This window comes from Camelus bactrianus, chromosome 13, assembly GCF_048773025.1.
Source record: "Camelus bactrianus isolate YW-2024 breed Bactrian camel chromosome 13, ASM4877302v1, whole genome shotgun sequence".
NCBI classification, from domain to species: Eukaryota; Metazoa; Chordata; class Mammalia; order Artiodactyla; family Camelidae; genus Camelus; species Camelus bactrianus.
Genome location: NC_133551.1, coordinates 32,704,851 through 32,726,076, shown reverse-complemented (window position 1 = coordinate 32,726,076; position 21,226 = coordinate 32,704,851). Strand labels below are relative to the sequence as shown.

General features: G+C 46.8%; 1 protein-coding gene and 1 long non-coding RNA gene across 3 annotated transcripts in view; one reads left to right on the top strand and one right to left on the bottom strand.

Moving 5' to 3' along the window:
* The window catches only part of LOC123615297 (uncharacterized), a 125,007-nt gene extending 110,224 nt beyond the window's left edge, over positions 1-14,783 (bottom strand). For both annotated transcript variants that reach the window (XR_012511203.1, XR_012511202.1), the window contains exons 1-2: positions 14,588-14,783; positions 14,264-14,383 (exon numbers count right to left, since the gene is read on the bottom strand). This is a non-coding gene — a long non-coding RNA (uncharacterized LOC123615297). The remainder of the gene's footprint in view (positions 1-14,263; positions 14,384-14,587) is intronic.
* A 289-nt stretch (positions 14,784-15,072) lies between these two features.
* FOXD3 (forkhead box D3) lies at positions 15,073-18,045 on the top strand. The gene has a single exon (XM_074376346.1). It carries the CDS (start codon positions 15,978-15,980, stop codon positions 17,421-17,423), a length of 1,446 nt encoding a protein of 481 aa, XP_074232447.1. The 5' UTR covers positions 15,073-15,977; the 3' UTR covers positions 17,424-18,045.
* The last annotated feature ends 3,181 nt before the right edge of the window (positions 18,046-21,226 follow it).

Sequence of the window (21,226 nt, the reverse complement as noted above, 5' to 3'; positions counted from 1 at the left end):
AATGTAAGGGGAGGAGGTTGGTTTCACTGGGCTTCAGAATTCCTAAGAGTCAAAAAGAATGTGCTTATTCAATTCTGTTATCTCTCTACAGTCTAGATAGTGTTTTATCAGACTCTTAGTTGCAACTCATTAGGGGGCCATGAAATTGATTTTGTGGGTCGTGACAAGCATTTTTTCCCCCAGAATAGGAAAAAAAAAAAAATCATAGTACAATGTACATAGTGTGAATCTCATTCTATGAAACGTGTGTTTCATGTATGTATGAATCTAGTTACATGCATTTATATACCTGGTCACATATTTCTTGTCGTGAGTCAAAGATAAAAAATACCACGAATCTTCATATGTTGGGAGGAGTAAGAGGAGGATCACTTGTAAGTACAAAGTGAGAATAAGCTGATTTTTATAAATCAAAGAAAGTTCAATATTAAAACTTCTTCAAATGGTAATCAACTTACAGATTTTTGTTTTAATCATTTGAGAGGAGAGTGAGAAGCATTATGACCAAATGCATTCACTGTTAATTCAGAAAATTGATGCGCATTTATAGCAAACCTATTTTAACCCCTCTCTAAAACATACAATGTTCTGTTCAGAAATAAAATGAAGGGTATGCTGAGTTTACCTTTAGGTTCAATTCCTAGCTTTAAAGTACTGTAATCACCATTAAGATTTAGCAATCCTAGATAAAAAACAAATTTCTTCTGTAATGCACAGGGAACCATATTCAGTATCTGAAAATAACCTTTAATGAAAAGCAATATGAAAATGAATCTATGTGTTTATATGCATGACTGGGACATTATGCTGTACATAGGAAATTGACACAGTATAACTGACTATACTTCAATTTTTTTTTAAAAGTCTTAGCGATCCAAAGTCCTTGGTCCCTCCCAGGGAGATTTGATCCTTCCTTCCTTTATAAAATAACAAGTGAATATGTAGGGCAAGGATTAATCTCATTGTAAAACAAAACAAAACAAATGTTCCTACCTTAACAGTGGTAAATTCAGGTTTCTCAACCTCAGACTTTTTAATTCTGGGCTGAAAAATTATTTGCAGTGTCTTGTAAATATTATTTGAAATAGGAGCCTCTATATCAGGAAAGTCATTTCTTAGGATATTAATTCATATCCTTTGAATGTTATTTATTTACATGGCTTTAAAAGCAATTAAGACATTTAGGGAACACAAACCACAGATTAATGTACATTTTTCTCTTGGGCAATCTATCATTCAAAGGCTTACCCATACCCTTTTCCACCCAGGGAGATAAATGTTTCAGAACCAGAGAGGCATATTTCCTCTCTGTCTGGTTTCTTAGAATTCATTTAAACATGCTTATTGAAATTTCCTGTCATGCAATATTTTAGCAAGATACCCCAAATATATACAGTGTGCAGACTGTAAATATTGCATGACAAGATTGCTACCAAGTTTTCTTCCTTAGGCAAACAATACCACAGTCAAAATCCCCTATATAAACAATTCCAGTCAGTATGTAAATGAGATTAACACAATAAAAGAATAAGTATAGCTGTTTTCCTCTAAGTCTTTTAAATAAGTAGGAGTGAATATTCAAAAACTGTAAATGCCCTGGGGACATGCAGGCTCTTTGTGAGTTATCACCACTGATCTACAGGAGGACAGGAGGACTGCCCATCTCCAAACTAAGTATCACTTTCTCTACACAACGCCCAAATCAGAGCACAAAGAAAACTGTTTCCTCTTTAAGGTTCTGTGTTCAAAAATTTGTGAATTCCTAAGAAGTCTCAAGGAATTACAGACTGATAAGACTACCAGAGACAGAAGATTTCATGGCTTTTTTGAGGCCAATTTCCTATTCCTGAAAAAGAAAGATACATGTCAAAACTAAATATGACTTCCTTTAAACAACTGGAAAATCAGGGCAGGACACTAAAGGTAAAGTTATCTAAGTCAATACATAAAGATTAATTTCCTTAGGCCTCTTAGAATGATCTCTAGGCCATGGTTTATACTAAATAAAATACTCCAGAAAAAAAAATGGTAAGTATCAGAAATGGTTGCCACCCTTTTTACCAGTTGAGAAGGTCTGGACTGAAATCTTCCTCCTGCCTAGCTGCCCAAGGGTGGCAAAGTAACCAGATCTCTGGGAAACTAGCTCATTTAATAGGCCGGAACTGGTCAGAGATATTAGAATCTTGATCTTGTTTCAAGTTTCAAGGTTTATTCTCCTTTGTTTTAAAGGAAAATAAACACTGAAAGTCTGATTATTCTAAAGTTACAATGTTGGCCCCCACAAGTAGAGGCCTTGACCATAGTTTTCTGTTAATCTACATCCACCAGGTAGATATATGAATTCAACTAGGTTAACACTGAGAGCTAGGGAATGGTCTTTCTTTTAAAAGAGTTCCTTTCACTCCTGCAGAGTGGTTAAAATACAGACTTTGGAATCACATAGGCTTGAGCTGGATGCCTGTTTGGTTACTTCTGAGCTGTATGGCCATGAAAAAAAATTGCTTAATCTAATCTCTCAACTAAAAAAATGGGACTATTAATCAGTAACTGCTAGATGGGGTTGTTATGAGGACTGAGTAAGACAATTCACACATATAAATGGTAGCTCAAAGACGACTGAGAATCAGGAAGCTACCCACGCAGGAGGAAGAAGAGGAAAAAGGAGAAGGGACAGGAAAGGTGGGTGCAGGCCATTAGAAGGGTGAGGGGAGAGGAAAGGAAAAAGAGAGCCATAATGATAGTAATCACTTCTTTGTGAAGTACAGCCACTGTACTTTGCAAACACGTAATCACCAAAACCCGCTTGTATCCCATTATCCACTACTTTCTCCAGCCTTCACCTGAGCGATTGGCCCATAAAACCCAAACCAACCAAACAAAAAACCACACAGCCATGCTGATTGGGTTTCACTTTAAATTCATGACCACAACTAGCAACTGGTTTAAAAATAAAGAAAATTTGTTTTTCTGACCTTGATTAATGCAGTTGCTCAACTATGTAACAAAGAACCTAAGTGCTTCCATTGTTTTATTCTGCCAGACTCAAGGGCAAAAGATGACAACTGCAAGTATGATGCAGACATAATGTCTAGCAGAAGAAGAGGAACACCTCCTTCCTTGGAGACCTTTTTGTTGACAAAGAAAACCTTTCCTAGAAACCCCTCAACAATCTTCTCCTTCTTTCTCATTGGACAGAATGGTATCACTTGACCATGTCTTAATCAGTCTTTGGCAAGGTGGATGAAACCATCACAGTTGGATTAAATCAATGAAGTTTCAACCCTTCCCACCACCCACACCCAGAGTAGGGTTCATTTTCATCATTATACATGGCTAGGAGGATGACAGAAGACACCTGGGGAATTACATTAGAATAGAATTATATTGGCAGAAACATCACTAGATTGGACTAAAATGGGTATAAACAGCACAAAATCAAAAGAGGTCTTTGGATCCCCCAACACTCTACAAGCAGGAGGCAGGCTAAGAAAACTACTCAGCTGCAAACACGTGCTATCCTTCATGAGAAAGGAAGGATGACATGAAGAGTAGAAATAAGAACACAAAAGTTGGAGCCAAGAGCCACCAAGAATTATTCTCAGGCACTGAGCCCTAATCAAGGAAATGCCAGCCTGTCCCTAACTGAACATCAGAATTGCTCTGGATCAGTTACTCTTGTGTGGCTCCCTATTCCCTCTTTTTGAATAGGAGCACCTGTACAGCAGATATCCTATGCCTATCCTACCATTAAATGTTGGGTGTGTGTGTGGAGGAAGATAATTTGTCTCTTTAGTTCACAGGTCTTCAGAGCAAGAGGAACTGTACTCAAGGAGCTGTACTTATGGAACTACATCTAAGAAGTTTCATTTGCACCTGAATTTGATTTATATGATGAGATTCTGAACTCTGAGGTGATACTGTATTGGAAAAAGACTTTTAGGAACTTTGGGAGAAAAAGAGTACATTTTACATGTGGTAGCAATGTGAGTCAGAGGGAGCAGAAAGTGGATTGTGGTAGCCAGACTCCAAGGTGGCCCCAATGACCCCAACATTCCAGTATGCACATTTGCAGTACAGTGCACTACTACACTGCATCAGTGCTGTTCTGTGTGACCCTTAGAAGTGATAGCATGTGATGAGGCTAGGTCATAAAAGACATCGTGGCTTCTGCCTTGCTTTTTCTCTTACATCATTTGCTCTGGGGACCCAGCTGCCATGTCAGAAAGACACTTAAACAGTCTTATTAAGAGGGCTTCATGGCAAAGAACTGAGGCCTCCTGCAAACAGCCATGTGAGTAAGCCCCAGTCAAGTCTTCAGATGAATGCAGCCTCAGACATCAGCTTATCTGCAGCCTTACAGGATATACTAAGCAAGAATCACCAAGCTATACCCTTTCTGAATTCCTGATCCACAGAAACTATGAGAAAATTAGTATTTACTATTTGTATTTTTTAAATTTAGGGATGATGTAGTGAGAGACAATAATTCAAGGTGTCATTAAAAATTCTATAATAAAGTTTTCCTAAAGACTGCCTGATCTGAGACATTCTCAAACTCAGTTATCAAAAAAGTATTAGGACATGCAATTATATTCAATATCTTATAGTAACCTATAATGAAAAAGAATATGAAAAGGAATGTATGTATGTTCATGTATGACTGAAACATTATGCTGTACTCCAGGAATTGACACACATTGTAAACTAACTGTACTTCAATTAAAAAAAAAAGTATTAGGGTCCCTTTTAAAAGAAAATAGCATAAAAGGGTTGACACATATCTTAATCCCAGGAAAAAACAAAAATCAAAACTCTACAGTAATGACTAGAACATAAAGATCTTCATCTTGTGCATCATCTTCCATAATTCAAATAATTAATATTAAAATTATAGAGGCATTTAATCGATATGCTCCCACTGAAAGGTTTAATTCAGCTGTGGGTGCCAGTGAGAAAGCTATCAGGGATGAGAAAGGCAAAGAAGGGAGCGATAAAAAGAAAGATGGTATTAGAGGGCAGTGCAATATGGTAGGTTAAGAGCCAACTGCCTTCAAATCCTGGCTGAGTGACCTTCCTCATTTGTAAAATGGGAGTCAATACAGTCCCTCCCTTGCAAGATTGTTGTAAGGATTAAATAAATACATGTAAATTGCATTGGAGAGCACCTAGCACATAGCATGTACTTAATAAAAATCACTTCCATCATCCTGGAGGTGTGGATGGGATAGGAATGTATAGATGTATTTTGTGTCACAAAAAGATTCAGTCACAGTCTTACTTGGCACGTTATTCTGCTTTAATTTCCCTTCAGGAAAACCTCAGGAGAATGCAAAGAGAAGCCCTGATTTAACTGGGAGGCAATTAAAACTATAGTTAGTGGCACCTATATTTGCTTTAAGCATTTCTCTATCCATCAGTAGAAAACCTGACAGCCAGCTTGATTATGCTCTAAGTGATGAAAGTTATGTCTACTATGTATGCGGTGACCAAATAATTTACTATCCAAACTGGGACACTTCTGAGAATAAACTAGGACCTAGATATAATTATACTTGAAAAGTAGGCTTAAACTGGAACTGTTCCTGGCAAGGAGCAATGAACATTTTGGTCATTGTGACTTTGGCACAAGTTCATGGAACGAGGCAATACGCATGTTTTAATGAAATCAAACAATAATATTTTGCAACTATGCACAGAATGAAGAAATGATATCTACTCTCAATAACTGCCTATCAGAATTTGAATAAACAATCTACTTATATTGAAATAATTTCTATCAGAGATGGCCAAACCCTTATAATAAGATCTATATAACAATTACACGTAATAAAAATACATCTCAGAAACACTTGACCTTGTTGACTAATTTATCTTCTCAAAAGTCCCTATTCCTTGCTTCCCATGATTGAACTTGCTCCCAGTTTATTCCATTTATTTTCTCAATTTCTTTAATGGGTTCTTTTTCTTTCTCCCATCTTTGGTATTCCCTTGGCCTTTTTCTCATCCCACACACTCCTGTTTGCTGAGCTTATATACTCTCATTGCTTTAACTATCGCACTTGAACACTGATGGCTCCTAAGCCTTTATTTGTAGTTTTGACTTCTCTCCTAAGGTCTAGACCTAACCTATGCAATATAACAGCCATTAGCCAAACGTGGCTATGAGGCACTTGAAATGTGGCTGGTTCAAATTGTGCTGGCTGCAAGAATGAAATACACATCACTTAGTCAGAAAAGAAAGAATGGAAAATATCTCAATAATTTTTGTAAAAACTGTATGCCGAAATGACACTATTTTTAGGTATATTGGGTCAAAATGTGTCATTAAAATCAACTTACTTCTGTTTCTGTTAACTTTTTTCAATGAAGCTATTAGATATGTAAAAGTACATACATAACTCACATTTGTATCTCACATTATATTTCCATTGGACAGCACTGGTCTAGATTTCTATCTCTATAATTATATGGACTCTGAAATTTCACCAGCACCTCAAATTCAGTATGTGCAAAATTGAACTCATCATCTTCTGCATTCAGTCCATTTTCCACACCAATGATAGAGTGATATTGCTAAAACACATATCCAGTCACATCACTGCCCTGCTCAAAATTCTAGAAAAGTCACTTCCAAGATAAAAAATAATAATAATCTAAGCCTCTCAATCTCTACCTTCAAGGGCTTACAATGTCCCCTCTCTCACTCTTCACAACTAAACTGAAAATTCTGAGAAGGCTGGGACTCTGTCTATCAATCAGAAATCAGGAAAAGGCATTGCAAAGACACAATTCATTAAAAAAAAAAAAAGTGTTTTTGGTGTGATCCTTAAAACTATGTGTCAAACTCTACTCTGAATGTTTTGGGTATACTTATTACAACAACTCCATAAAGAAGATACTATTATCCCCATTTTACAGATGAGGAAATAAAGTACAGAGTCTTAAGGTATGTGCTCAAGGTCACATAACTGGTATATAATGGAGATCATGGAGTGTCCTGGAAATGGAATATAGTCCCATGGGGCTGGAGCATGAAGTGTAAATGAAACTAGAAGGTAAGTTGGAACCAGATCACATCATGGCACACCTGAAATGCTTTCCCGAAGAGTTTGGGGTTTTTTTTCTATATACAACAAGGTTTTTGATCCAGGAAGTAATTGGCATGCTCTAACTGATATTTAAGGAGATAACTTGGGTAGTCATGTGCATGACCGAGGTGCAGGAGAGTGTTCCTCCATCTGTATTCTCCCTCTCAATACCAACTTTTCCTCTAGACCCAAATTTCATATCTGGGAGCTACTATGAACTTCTCCTTTATTAATCAGACACTTAATACTATCAATTTTCCCTTCTAAATCTTTCTCCAATTCATCCCATCTTCTCCAGTCTCACTGCCAGTAATTTAAGTCACATCTTCATCACCTCTTACTGACATAACAGAAATAGCCTGTTTACTACCTCCAGTCTTACTCCCTCTAGTTTATCCTTCACATGTCCCCAGACAACTGTTGCCAAATTTTACTCTGATCATGCCAATCACCAAGTTATACCTTTCAGTGTAACTTCAGTTACTTAATACCTTCAGTATTAACTTCAGGCTCTTTAGCGCAATATTCAGGAGGCTTCATGATTTCACTCTTGTCTACCTCTACAGCATCGACTCCAGCCACCCTCCCGTTTCAGTCAAATTAAATTATAAGCTGCTTCTCACATCTTGCATACCTCCTACACATTTTGGGAAACCTTCCTACACACTCCTCTTTTCCAGGCAGAGTTAGATGTAACTACTCTGAACCCCTGTAACATTTTGTGATAAATATTTATAAAATTAATTAAACAACATTTAAACTACAAACTTTCTCAAATAAGTCACCCATCACAGTGGGGCTGTGTCTCACTAATTCAGTCATCAAACCAGTATTTTTTGAGTGCTGCCAGTCCCTTCCCCATCCCCTCACCCCCAACTCCAACCCAAACCAAGAGTGCTTGGCTAGAGGCTACGGAAACCACAGTGAACAAACACAGATCAAACTTCCTGCCCTTGTGGAGGTAACATTCTAAAGGTGAAGCCTACCCTCTAAATATTCTAACCCTGCAGTTCTGAGCCTGGCCCTTGAACTAATGTAAGGTTAGAAGAGTAGCTGGGTCTACCAGCCAGACTTTTCAGTAGTCTCTCCCTGTGAGTCCCCTCCCTAGGATCTTTTCCTTTTATCCGTGTCCCTTGTATAACTTCTTCTAAGTGTTAGTCAAAGCACTTCCATATAATCCAAAAGGAATCATACCAGACGTAGACAAAATTTCTAAGCAAAGTTCTATTTTTATACTGTAACTTTTCCCTTCTTCCAACTCTCATCTGCTTCTTTGTCACATTCTATTCTCTATTTCCCTTCAGACCAAGGCACCCTGGCTGTCTAGAAGTATGGTTAGACATCTTAGTACTTTGTTTTCCCAAAGTATTCCAGGTTCTAATTTATTTCTCCCTAATCTTCCTAGTATAGCCCTAAAGTCAGAACAAGCTCATCAGTATTACTTTCTGTATTGGAAAACTTCACACTGTCTCATTCCCCAAAGAGTGGGAAGGCCCTACTCAGTGTGCTATGTTCCTCTATCATGGCACTCATCATCCTGGAATCTTGAGTTTAATTCTTTTCCTCCCGAGCACTCTCCAGAGTCTAGAACTGGTCAACAAAGTATTAATAAATAAGTAAATGAATATATATGTGTGTGTGTGTGTATGCATAGATATCCTTCCTCTCCCCTTAAATTCATCTGGGACTTCCGTCCTTCTCCCATAGGTTGTGGGGAGACCTACAGAAAGAGGCAGTCAGAAATAATCTGCTTTGGACCTAAGGCTAAGAAAGTCCTTTCTTTAATAAGAGTGTTAGAAAGAAAAGAATTTAAATTTTAAACACGTGTTTCGATATCCCAGGTTATGTCACATCTGTATGTGCACCTTTCGTATGTGGCTTTTGCATTTTTTTGGTAAATTCAGTTTGATCTTCTGAGAGAAAAATGTGTGTATTCCCATGGTGTTTCTATATGTTATCCAAGTGGGTCCTTTCCAGCCTGTATCATACTCTTTCTGAGATTTTGCCGAGGGAACACTAGGCTGAAACTGAGGAACCAACAAACTACTTAAATTTAAGTGTCCTGTTGCCTGTGTTTGGGAGTAGGGAGAAGAAGAGGGAGAATCCTGCATTAATACAAAAGCCATAACCTTTCTGAAGGGCAGAGTGTAAGAGGTCTTCCAGGTCACCTGGGTGCTCTGGATCATGCATAAGTAGGAAATGGACTCAATACTCCCCACAGAGAATCCTTCCCTTGGGACGGAATCCTCCCTCCCACTGCCCTCCCCCACACAAGACTGAACCCGCACAGTGTGTGTGCAAGTGCGGTGGCGACTGCTTCTAGAACCAGACCTCTCAACCTCTCCTCTCCTAGCCAAGCTCCGGAGATGTCAAAGATTCTTAAGCAGGGGTTTTCCAATCTGCCCCTGAGGCTAGGCGGGCGGGCCCAAGCTGCGATGTAGAGAATTCGATGTCCGAGCGACCTCCTCGGAGGAGTGGATCAAGTTAAATATAACCGCGCGAATGGAATGGCGCTAAAAATAAGGCAACAGCTGGCCGGTCCACAGCCCCGTCCCAGGAAGGGCGGGGGCCTGAGTGGTCTTGTGTAGGAAGGCCGCTCCCGGCCCTTGGCCCTTGGACGAGGAGGCAGCAGCGTCCGCGGGCCCAGGCCGGAAGGCCGGTGGGTGAGCGTGAGCGGCCCTGGGCCTGAGAGCCTCCACCCGCGCGGGTCCCAGGGACTGGCCTCAGGGTCGCTCGGGGGCCCGAGGGGAAACTTTACGAAGGAATCAGAACCCCGGGTGAACTTGCCTGGATGTGACAAGGTAGAAGGGCTGGGCGCTGAACTCCCGCCCGCCCCGCCGCCAGAGGGGGCTGAGCGCGAGGGAAGGAAGCCGTACCCTCGAGAAGGCCCGGGCGTCGCCGGAGGCCGGAGCGCGGGCGACGTGTGGCGGCAGCGGCGCGCGCGCGCACACACACGAGGCTTCGGTGGCGAGGGGTGCTCGGCCTTTGCGCTCCCACGTTCCCACAAGCCCTTTCCCGCGCGCGCCCCTCCGCCCTGCGCGCCCTCCCGCGTCAGCGCCCCAACCATCAGGCCAACAATTGAAACGTTTCCAAAACGGGCTATTTATTTGCTCCCAATAAATCGATCGCCAGTGATTAAGAAATCGATGTGGCCCGGGTGGGCAAGTCGCTCTCGGGGAGGGAAAGGCGCTTCCGCCCTGGGCCCGCGGGGAGACCAAGGACGGGCTCCGGCCTGTGAGAGGCGTGTCCCGCCCGGGCCATACCCGGGGACCGCCACCTGGGTGTGTGGGCCCCGCCAGGCCGCGTTCCCTCGGACCGCGAAGGGCGTGCGCCCGCCGCCGGCGCTCCTCGACCCCTCTCGCCTTTCCCTCCAGCTCGTGGGGGAGGCCGTGGCCGGCAGCGGCCGCCGCGCCGCTTCCAGGCTTTTGTTGCTCCTCCGCGGGCTGAATGGGGGTTTTGTAAAGCGGGACAGATAAAAATGAGCAGCATCATATTGTTTGACAGAATGATCCCATATGATGAAGTGTCGGCTCCGAAGGGGGTGAAAATGGTGAATTCCTAAAAACCCAGCCCTCGGCTCCTCCGCGAGCTGCCGGTAGCCTGGAGGGATCCAGCGGACAGCCGGACCCGGCCAAACGGTGTCGGAAAGACTTTCAATGCTTTCAACGCCAAGTCATTTCTAAGCCCCGATCCTGCCCGGGACCTTTCTCCTCGCGGATAAAAAGAACAATTTTCGAGAGAAAGGCTCGTTTTGATTAAATCTGACATGCTGCTGATAACTCCATGCTAATGTGAAATAATTAACATAATAGCCATAATTAAAAGCACGCTAACAATGCCATAAATTTATCACACAATTTTACTAGCTTTCTGCCCCTAACTGCTCTCTCATCGTTAATTAAACGTGTTGCCTTTTACAGAATGGATGTTTATACATTTCCAATATAAATAAATTCAAAACCATCCTCTCTCTCTTTCTCTCTCTCTTCCTTTCCCTTTGGTCTCTCGCCATTACAAGGCACTTCTTGGCATGGGCCCTGAGTGGCGGACCCCTTGAAAATAAATGAAGTTTTGAGATGCAAATCCAAACATGAACATTAAATCCTCCCCCCCCCCCCCCCCGCCGCCAAGATATCTGGATAGGTATACAAGGATGGTGGTAAGTGAGTCGAATTCCACCTTCTTGGAAACAGAAATAACTTTGGGACCCGGGTATCATCTCAGCCCTTCCCACCTCCCTCAGTGGTGTCCATCCAGGCAGAGGCGGATAACAGTTTAACACATCTATGAAGATTGTCAAGAAAGAGCCGACTTGGGTTCTTGTTTTTTGTTTTGTTTTTGTGTGGGTTTTTTTTTTTGGTGTTTTTTGTTTTTTGTTTTGTTTTTGGCCTGGGGGAAGGGTATATTCCAGATGGGCTCCACCCACGTTTGTTTCCCAGTCAGTAGAGGGAGGGTGGTTGCTCTCAGTGCGGGTCGCGCCTCTCACTGCGCGGAACCTGGTCCTTTCTCCCCGTATTGTAAGAAAAGTGCACTCGCGCCCAGGGAAAGATTCTGTCTCACCTCGGGCCAACGATTTATTCAAACCATTGGTATAGTCTCTGACCTAAAGGAGGAGGAAGAGGGCACCTGGGTTCGCTTCGTCCTGTCGAGGGGGTATGTGGGCCATTCCAGCCGTCCGCAGACTCTGACCGTGCCCCTCCTCCCGTGTTGACCAGTTAAGAACCCAAATTGAGTTGTAATTAATTACCCTTTCTCCGTCATAAATTGTTCCATCCACTTCTCCTCCCCTCGACCCCCATCTCACCCCCTAGGACACACTCTAAATCTCCCCTCCCCCGAGACATCTCAATTTCCTTCCTATCGATCCGGACTCCACTTTTCTCTCTTCCTGTTGCTAGAACCTCAGTCCTCTCCACCACCACCAGCCCCCCCGCCCCCTACAGCCCCAGTCCTGGTGGATTCCGCAGCTGGGTACCACGGACTCTGCCCGTCCCAAGAGAAACGGAGAGAGCCTCGTTACATTCTCTTTTGGCTGAAACGTTTCAAACATTTGAACAGGTGAAACAGCTGGCTGCCATCTTCTTTAAATCCTCCCTGGGAAGTTTGCTCGTTGTGACCCAAGTAGTCACTCTCACTCATAGTAATTGTGTGTTTGCGTGTTTTCATTCTCCTTCTTTGTACCTCCCCCACTAACCATCTGAGACTCAGAAAATGTTTATCACATTTCCCTTTCCTTCCCCCCTAATATTTCCGTTCCTTCTATCACATTTTTCTCCCCCCCCCCCAACAAATGTGTCACTTTCTCTCTGCATCCATCTCGCTTCTCCCATCTCTCTGTTCTAAAGTTTGGCAGTTACTGACAACTTGGGCTTTTAGCTGCAAAATAAAACTACGCGGCAAACAGGATTTACTTAGCCCGGAATCTAGTCGGCCTAAGGCAGGACCCTGCACCGCGTCAGGCTTGAGCCCTTCCGCCCTGGCGGCGTCCCGCTGCCATCGCAGCGGGAACCTTCCCGCCTCCCACCTGGGCTGCAGCTTAGCCTCCTTCCCGCCACGGAAGGTTGAGCTGCGCTACTGTTCTCTCGGAAAGAGAAAAACGGTGGCCGATTCTCCAGCCGAGAGTGATCGCAGGAAAATCCGCCGACTCCTCTGGAAATCGATAACAAGCCGTTGGGCCGGCACGGGCGCAGGACATCGGGGCCGCAGCCAGTAGGTCCTGCACGTCTCATCATTTAGCTAATAGAGTCGAAAAGTTTCTGTAAGGGCCAGATCCGGCATCAGATGGTAACACTGATTGAACAAGAGATTAGCACAATAGATCTCTAACCGAGGGGAAGCGTTGCTTTTCACGGTATGCACCGTAATTAATGGTATGAATCAATTAATTTGACTTTTATTGTGTGGTAGGAAAAAAGCGCAACAAATGGAACTGACGGCTGGGAGTTGTTCATTCCCCACCCCTTCCCCCAGGGAGGTTCCAAAGAGATACGGAGGAATGGATGCATCAAGCCTGGTCTTGGCCGAGGGAGGCTGAGAGGCAGCGCCCAGCGGCGCGAAGGGAATCCTGAGAGCCAGCCCTAATCGGAATCAAAATTAGGCTCATTTGGAGGCTACTTCAAGAAGACTGCAGAGGGCAGCCCCTGGAGCTGCCACCCTCCCGCGCGCGCAAACACACGTGCACGCGTCCACGCGGGCCCAGCCTCCTAGGCTACGGTGGGGCGCGTGCTGCGGCCAGTGCTTGCTGGGGCTGGACAACCAAAAGCTGAGCAAAAGGAAATTCTGAATTTGTGAATTTAGAGGTTTTTTTCTTGTTTTTTCGACCTTACTTCTGTAATTATTGGGTAGGGCAGTAATTATTGCAGCCGCAGCCTCCGCTGCCAGGGGGGAGGGGCAGTGGGCAAGCAGCTCGCCGCTCCTGTCGGTTCCGCAGGAGGCTGTCTAGATGGTATTGTAAAAGGTTCGGAGCCTACGGGCCAAAAAGCGGTGCAGCTGCGGAAATAAACTCAGATGCTTTTTACAGTCAGGTGTAACCGGGGTATCATTTAGATACAGGAAAATCTTGTACTTTTATGGGTGTCTCAAGGTGGAATAACTGCCCCCACCCTGTCCCCAGATTCACCCAGAAACATCCTGCGACGTGGGGATCCAATGTGCTAGTGTTTAATCCGGGAAATCATCTAATGAAAATTAAAGTCAATCGGTATGTGGCACTGCCTATAATGAAGCAAGTTTACGTGTATGTGTCTGCGCTTAGGAAAAAGGGAGTCGTAGGTGAGAGAGAGTACCACTGTCCGCCAGGCGGACTGGGCGAATCAGAACTACCACTGTTCGCCAGGAAATATATCAGTTTCTTGGTGTCTTCTGTAAATATTTCACTATGTCCTCTCGGACCATCTCCCATTTGGTCCTTCCTCTGGCGAGGCCGACATTCCCCTCCTAGGCCTCAGCGGACAGACTGGGCTTGGGTTGCAGGAGCCTGCCCCACCCGGCAGGCGCTTGCGGCTCGCAAGGAGGCGGCCTAAAAATGCGGGAAGAGGCGGTGCGTCGCGAATTCACCAGGTCAGGAGCACTGTTAGGAGGTGCGAGGTCCACGCGCTCCAGCAATGCCGCGCACCCGCGGGCGGTTTGCGTTCCCCACCACCCCATCCCAGTTAAATGCCCACAGTCTTTCCTACCATCACTGACTTTCCTTGCCATAGAAACTCGGTGTGCACTGGCCGCATCCTCGCCTCTTCCTCCACCCCTTCTGCTGCTGGTTTCTGCGGAAGTTAAATCTTGGAGGGTTTGTTTACGCCCTAAGAGGAAAGAATTCACATTAGTTAGCAGCAACTAAGAGCCTAGCCCGCTGGCGTAACCGAGGCCGCCCCCACTCCCAGGATGCTGGGCCCCGGTGCCTGAGAAGTCACAATGCCCGCTCCCCGCGTTGTTCTGCCATCCCGGCGTGGGCGCGGCGTCTAACCTAGAGGCCCGAAGCCTCTTCCCGGCCCCACTCGACTTACCCAGCCCGCTGCCAATCCCGGCTCCTTCCCCAGCACCTCATTTCCGACTTTTTCACATGCTAAGTCGTTGAACAACTCCAATCAGCTAGTTACAGCTTCCTTATTTATAGGTTCCCTCTTATTTTATGTCTTTTTTATTTCTCTCGGCAACTATTCTAATAGATTAATCGATAGCCATTTTCTGACCTTGGGGAACCCGAGCTGATGCTGTTGTGGCCGCAAAAAATATATATATATATATATATATACACACACACACATATAAACACGCCCACATCGAGCAAGGAAAGCGAAGGCAGGACCCAGTGATTTGGCTTTAGGGAGGAGGAGCACCACCCCTCAGTAGGTGTCTCCGCCGACTGGGTACTGAGGCAGGAGGGGCGTTGAAGTCTAATTAGCAAGACAGAGCCGGGACGCAGCCCTTACTCTTTAGAGCTAAAAAGAATCAAAAACAAAAAACAAAATAGAGACTACTTACTAAGTTTTTCTCTTAAGAAATACAAGATGGGAATCTTGTTCTACATTCTACGCCCAGTCCCTGCCAAGGGAGCTTTGGCAAAGAGGAGGAAAGGAGAGGGAGCTGGGAGGGCAGGGCAGCAGAGCCGCGGGGTCCCGCAGACGCTCTCAGGCCCACACCCTTTCTCACGCGCACCCACCCCCACTCACACCCAGAGGCTCCCTTGACCCCCGCGCGGGCTCCAGCCTAGGGTGGGGTCCTGGGGCGGGCCGGGGCACCCTCGGGCCCCGCAGGATGCTGGCGCACGGTGCCGCGCAGAGTTGCGCGTCCCTCGTCCCTTTGTTGACAATTCTCTGAACCAACTTGAGTTTGGCCGGCTCCGCGGCGGCCCTGACGTCACGCACGGTCACGTGGCCCCGCCTCCCGCTGGATCTTTAAGTAGAAAGTAATCTATCAGGCCAGTCCTTAAAACAGGACTTTCGACTACGGGGGCTTCGGCGTCCCTTTTACCCCCCTCCCCCGTTGGCCCTGTCCGTGCCCTCCCGAACTGCTAGGCGCCCGGCGTCCCGCGCCAGCCTGCACCGCTCTTGGTCCCCACGACCCATCCAGAGGCCGAGGAAGGCAGGCGAAGTGAGGGGGCGCGTCGTAGAGAAGCCAGCAGGGCCAGGAGCGGTAGCGAGCGCCTAGTACCGAGCGCCGGGGACAGCTGGAGTTTGCGGAGCGCGACCGCGGGGGGCGGACGGCAGCGCCCGCTGCTCGCGATGCCGGGCCGCCGAGTGTGAGCCAAGCCGGGAGGGCCCCGAACCACCTACGCTCCTCTCCCCTCTCCCAATCTCCCATCCCAAACCTCCTCTCCTGAGCTCGGCGGCAGCCCCTAAAGACCCTCCTAGCGTGCCACTCCTTCCCCGCCGCCGCCACCAACCCCGAGGAGGGATGACCCTCTCCGGTGGCGGCAGCGCCAGCGACATGTCCGGCCAGACGGTGCTGACGGCCGAGGATGTGGACATCGATGTGGTGGGCGAGGGCGACGACGGGCTGGAGGAGAAGGACAGCGACGCGGGCTGCGATAGCCCCGCGGGGCCGCCGGAGCTGCGACTGGACGAGGCGGACGAGGTGACGCCGGCGGCACCCCACCATGGGCAGCCTCAGCCGCCGCACCAGCAGCCCCTGGCACTATCCAAGGAGGCAGCTGGAGCCGGGGCCGGGCCAGGGGGCGAGGCGGGCGTGTCCGAAGCCGACGGCTGCAAGGGCGGCGTTGGCGGCGAGGAGGGCGGCGGGAGCGGCGGCGGGCCTGGCTCGGGCAGCGGTGCGGCAGGCGGCCTGGCCCCGAGCAAGCCCAAGAACAGTCTGGTGAAGCCGCCCTACTCTTACATCGCGCTCATCACTATGGCTATCCTGCAGAGCCCACAGAAGAAGCTGACCCTGAGCGGCATCTGCGAGTTCATCAGTAACCGCTTCCCCTACTACCGGGAGAAGTTCCCCGCCTGGCAGAACAGCATCCGCCACAATCTCTCACTCAACGACTGCTTCGTCAAGATCCCCCGCGAACCGGGCAACCCAGGCAAGGGCAACTACTGGACCCTGGACCCGCAATCCGAGGACATGTTCGACAACGGCAGCTTCCTGCGGCGCCGGAAACGCTTCAAGCGCCACCAGCAGGAGCACCTGCGCGAGCAGACGGCGCTCATGATGCAGAGCTTCGGCGCCTACAGCCTTGCGGCGGCGGCCGGCGCCGCGGGGCCCTACGGCCGCCCCTACGGCCTGCACCCTGCGGCCGCGGCCGGCGCCTATTCTCACCCTGCTGCCGCGGCAGCCGCGGCGGCGGCCGCGGCGCTCCAGTACCCGTACGCGCTGCCCCCCGTGACACCCGTGTTGCCGCCCGCCGTGCCGCTCCTGCCCTCGGGCGAGCTCGGCCGCAAAGCGGCCGCCTTCGGCTCGCAGCTCGGCCCAGGCCTGCAGCTGCAGCTCAACAGCTTGGGCGCCGCCGCGGCCGCCGCGGGCACGGCGGGCGCTGCGGGCACCACGGCGTCGCTCATTAAGTCCGAGCCGAGTGCGCGGCCGTCGTTCAGCATCGAGAACATCATTGGTGGGGGTCCCGCGGCACCCGGGGGCTCGGCAGCGGGCGCTGGGGGCAGCGGGGTAACTGGGGGCACCGGGGGTGGCGGGGGCGGCGGCGCGGCGCAGTCCTTCCTGCGGCCGCCCGGGACCGTGCAGTCGGCGGCGCTCATGGCCACGCACCAGCCGCTCTCTCTGAGCAGGACGACGGCCACCATCGCGCCCATCCTGAGCGTGCCGCTTTCTGGACAGTTCCTGCAGCCCGCAGCCTCGGCCGCCGCAGCTGCCGCTGCCGCGGCGCAAGCCAAGTGGCCCGCTCAATAGGGACGCGCGGGTGGCCGGGATCAGGGCCCGGCGGCGGCCTCGAGCGTCGGCTGCATTTGCAAGCTGCGCGCCCCGCCCCGGTCCTGGCCCCGGTGCCCAATCCTGGACTCTGCCTCTCCTCCATTTCCTCCCGCGAGCCCTCAGCATCGACCTTCGGCGGCCTCCACCCGGTCCTGCACACCTAGGCTGGCGGAGCAAACTCACGCGCGCCTGCGGGGAATAGCTCTCCGTCCAGGTAAAACCGAAAACCGAATTTTTCAAAAACGTACCCGACGGCGCCTGCTCTCAGTACCTTGGGGATGGGAGGGAAATTCTTTGTACATATTTGTAGAAAAATTATTGACTTTCCTTTTGGGGTTTTTATTTTTTTAAGAAAAAAACAAATTCAGTAGATTTAGAGCTCTGAACTTTCATTTTTTTGAAGGTTCACTCTCCGCAGTTTTATGTGAGAAAAAAATGTATAGAGACGTTGGGAGATTTTAAATATAAAAAAATTTTCAAAAGGCAAAAAGTGTCATTCTATTATAAAAGTCTGTTTATATATGAATGAATATATATGGTATTCTAAATGTTATTCCATCGTGTTGTACACAGCTTTGTAAATAAATTTTTAAAAGGCTCAGCTTAGTGTTTTATTTAGGTGTCTGAGGTAAATAACAAGATTTTAAATTAGTATTTGCTTTTTATCTTTCCCAGATATTCGAGGACTTTCAAGTAATGACCTTTTCAGACTTTACTAATTCATAATTTGAGTGTAAGAAAAATAATTGGAGAAAGGAAAGAATATGCCTAATTTAAATCGTATGAATATTTTCTTTTAGTTTTCACATAAAATCGAGATGTGGGTGATGATCTCCTTCCTATCAATCCATTAAATCTAAATGACAAGATAGTTATGTAAAGTAAGCTGTCATTAAAAAAAAATTCAACCTAATTCAAAACATCAGCACAATTTTATTTTACTTTTTTTTAAATATCAGACTTTATCTTTCACAATGTAAACTTCCCAAATGAGAGTTCTTGGTCATTTCAATTATCCTTTCAAAAGAATGTGAATTCCAAACATCTCCCTCATTTTAGCATTTAAAGCTTTGAGTTTTCAAACTATTTCTTTTCATCCCTGAAGTGGGATTGGTAATAAACCCAGCTGACTTTTAAAATATATGTTACGGCACTTTAAATTTTGCAGTGGAATTGTATTTCCTATATTAACCTGATAGATACACAGTTGTTTTATTCTTTCATAAAATTTTCTATTATTTTAAAATAAGATACCTCTTTCCTATGTCAATAATCCATCCACAACATAATTTCGAATTCTGAAGGATTCCTGTAGATGCCTCCTTTTCCTCCAACCCCTAGGCTTTCCAAAGGCCAAAAAATAATGGCCTTAATACCCTTTTAAAAACAGATGCATATCACTCCTCTTTTAAAAACTTTTTTTTAATACTTTAGGTTAGTTTAGTGTGAAATGCGAGATCACAGAACAGCATTGGGGAGATGTCCTTGCAAATTCTTTTTAATGTACATTTCAGCTGTTGCAACCTGAAGTATTAAGGTAGAAATGAAACATCTAGACGCGGGAAGCCGATTCCCATCACCAATAAATCCTCAAATGGCATCAATTCTAATTATTCCGTAATTAATTTAGCTGTTAAAATTACTTATGTGAAATCGCTTTTTAAAACTGGAGCGGGCACTAGTACTGTCAGCTCGGCCCTTCTCGCGTGCTGTTTGCAAAACACAGCCAGTCCCTGGCGCGAGCGTCCACCTCGCCTCCCTGGTCTCGGAGATGCCTCCCGGTTGCTGATCCCAGCCTTATTTCTCTGCTTTCGGCGTGGACTAGGGAATTGCTTTGAAAGACAGTTCCTCTCTAATACCGAACCTGTTTTCCTGGTAAACAGTAAACATTATTGTGTCCTGAGTAAACATTCCTTCTGGATCAGAGTCCTAAAATAAAACAGGCTGCCGGGGGTGAGATCGTTTAACTTGATAAACAAGAACCTGATAATCAGCCGCCACTGAGAGAAGCCACAGTAACCTTCACGGAGAAGAGATTATGGACCACACAGTCTCGGGCGGGTCCCTTCTAATCTCTTTTTACAAGGAAAACTAAACGGATCTAAATTTGTTTGTGTGTTGCAGCTATAAAAGTAACAAGTTGTTTCACAGTTGTGTCTGGCTAATCGGTTTTTACACAAACAGCAAATGGTACATGATTTGTGCAAACACATAGAGGTTATTTCTAAATTTAGCTGACACCCCTGGGAAAAGGGAAAGGCAGGGCTTCTTGAATTCACTTTTAGCCTCAAGAAGCTGCTGATCCAAGGCTTCTAAATGACATTGGATAACAGGAGCCTCATTCCATCCCTGATCCTTTGTTACTTATAAAATTACTCGCTCATATTTCCGCGCATAGCAGCAATACCGGCCGAGCCTGCACCCGCGGCGTGACACTCGGCCACAAGCTGCCGCTTGAGATCCGCAGGGCTTTTTTCCCGTTACATTAGGCGGCGGGGTGTAGAGGAGAGATCTGCCGGCAACTTTCCTCCCAGACACTTTATCAACCTTGACATAGAGCCTGGAGATGGTCCCCTTCCTTTATTTCTTGGAGCATAAGAGACTCTTAGACCCAGACCCCAAACCGACCAATGGCTGTTTAAAGTCCTGGCAGGTGTCAGGGAGATAGGCCTGGCCGTACCCACTCTGAAAAGCTCTTTTTGGTTTAAGCTTGTTAAACCACGAAGGCTTAGAGCAGAAGGGGAAAATGCAAATATCATATATAATAAACGCAAGCACTTGGAGGAGGGAGGGCTTGCAACCCACATTTGATATGACCGAACGCGGGCACTAGCGAGAAAGGCATTGAAATCCCCCTTTTACATTGAGATTTAAAGGCAACACGACTGATATCCGCTTTTTATTTCACTTAGGCAGATTTATTTGTAATAAAGAGGGGAAGCAGGTAATTTTTTATGGGGAGGATTTTAGCTATCGGCTACACACGAATTTAAACTGGTTTCCACTTCCTCCGGCACTCATTTCTAGAAACTCCATCCAGTTCCAAGGCTTGTGGCCCCTAGAGCATCCCTTGGATGAAGTCCCTGAGTGGGGTCCCGGTACTCAGTCTCTCGGAGAAAGGAGGGTGGATCCGGAGGTCCAGGAAAATGCGTGCGAAGACTAGAGCAAAATACAGGCACCGGCTGTGTAGGACTCTTGCTGCAATGGCGGACGTGGCCTGTAGGGGGCGGCGAGCAGATGGAAAACTTCCCCGTTTGTCTCTGAGGGTCCAGTCCCAACCCTCTGAGACCTCTCATTCCCTCCCAGGCTCTAAGCACCCTTTCTTTTCTCATCCTCCCTGACTGGGACACCCAGCTCGAATCTCGGAAAAGCTGTTTTCTCCGGCCTCTGTCTTGGAAAGGACAGAGTCCCGAGGGGAGTTTGCCCTAAAGATTGTGAAGCAGTAAAGTTTAGTGATGAGGAAACATAGACTTGGAAGCAATTAAGAGTTATATTTGAGGTTATTTATTTTATGTGGCTTATACGAAGAGTCTTGGCAGTGAGGGGACCATGAAAGGCTGGTGTGTGTGTCTGTGTGTGGGCACATTTTAACTAACATGGGTTCCTTGAAGAAATGTCCTGAAGAGAATGTGATCTGAAAGAAAGTCAGTTCCAGAGCCATGTGTCCGTTATACTCCACCTGTGTCTGTGATGGTGGCATAATTAGTGGATGAGCTCCTGTCTAGGAGGTGGCATAGGGAGGTTGGAAAGGTGTTTTCAGAGTGCCTAGGTTGAGTCAAGGG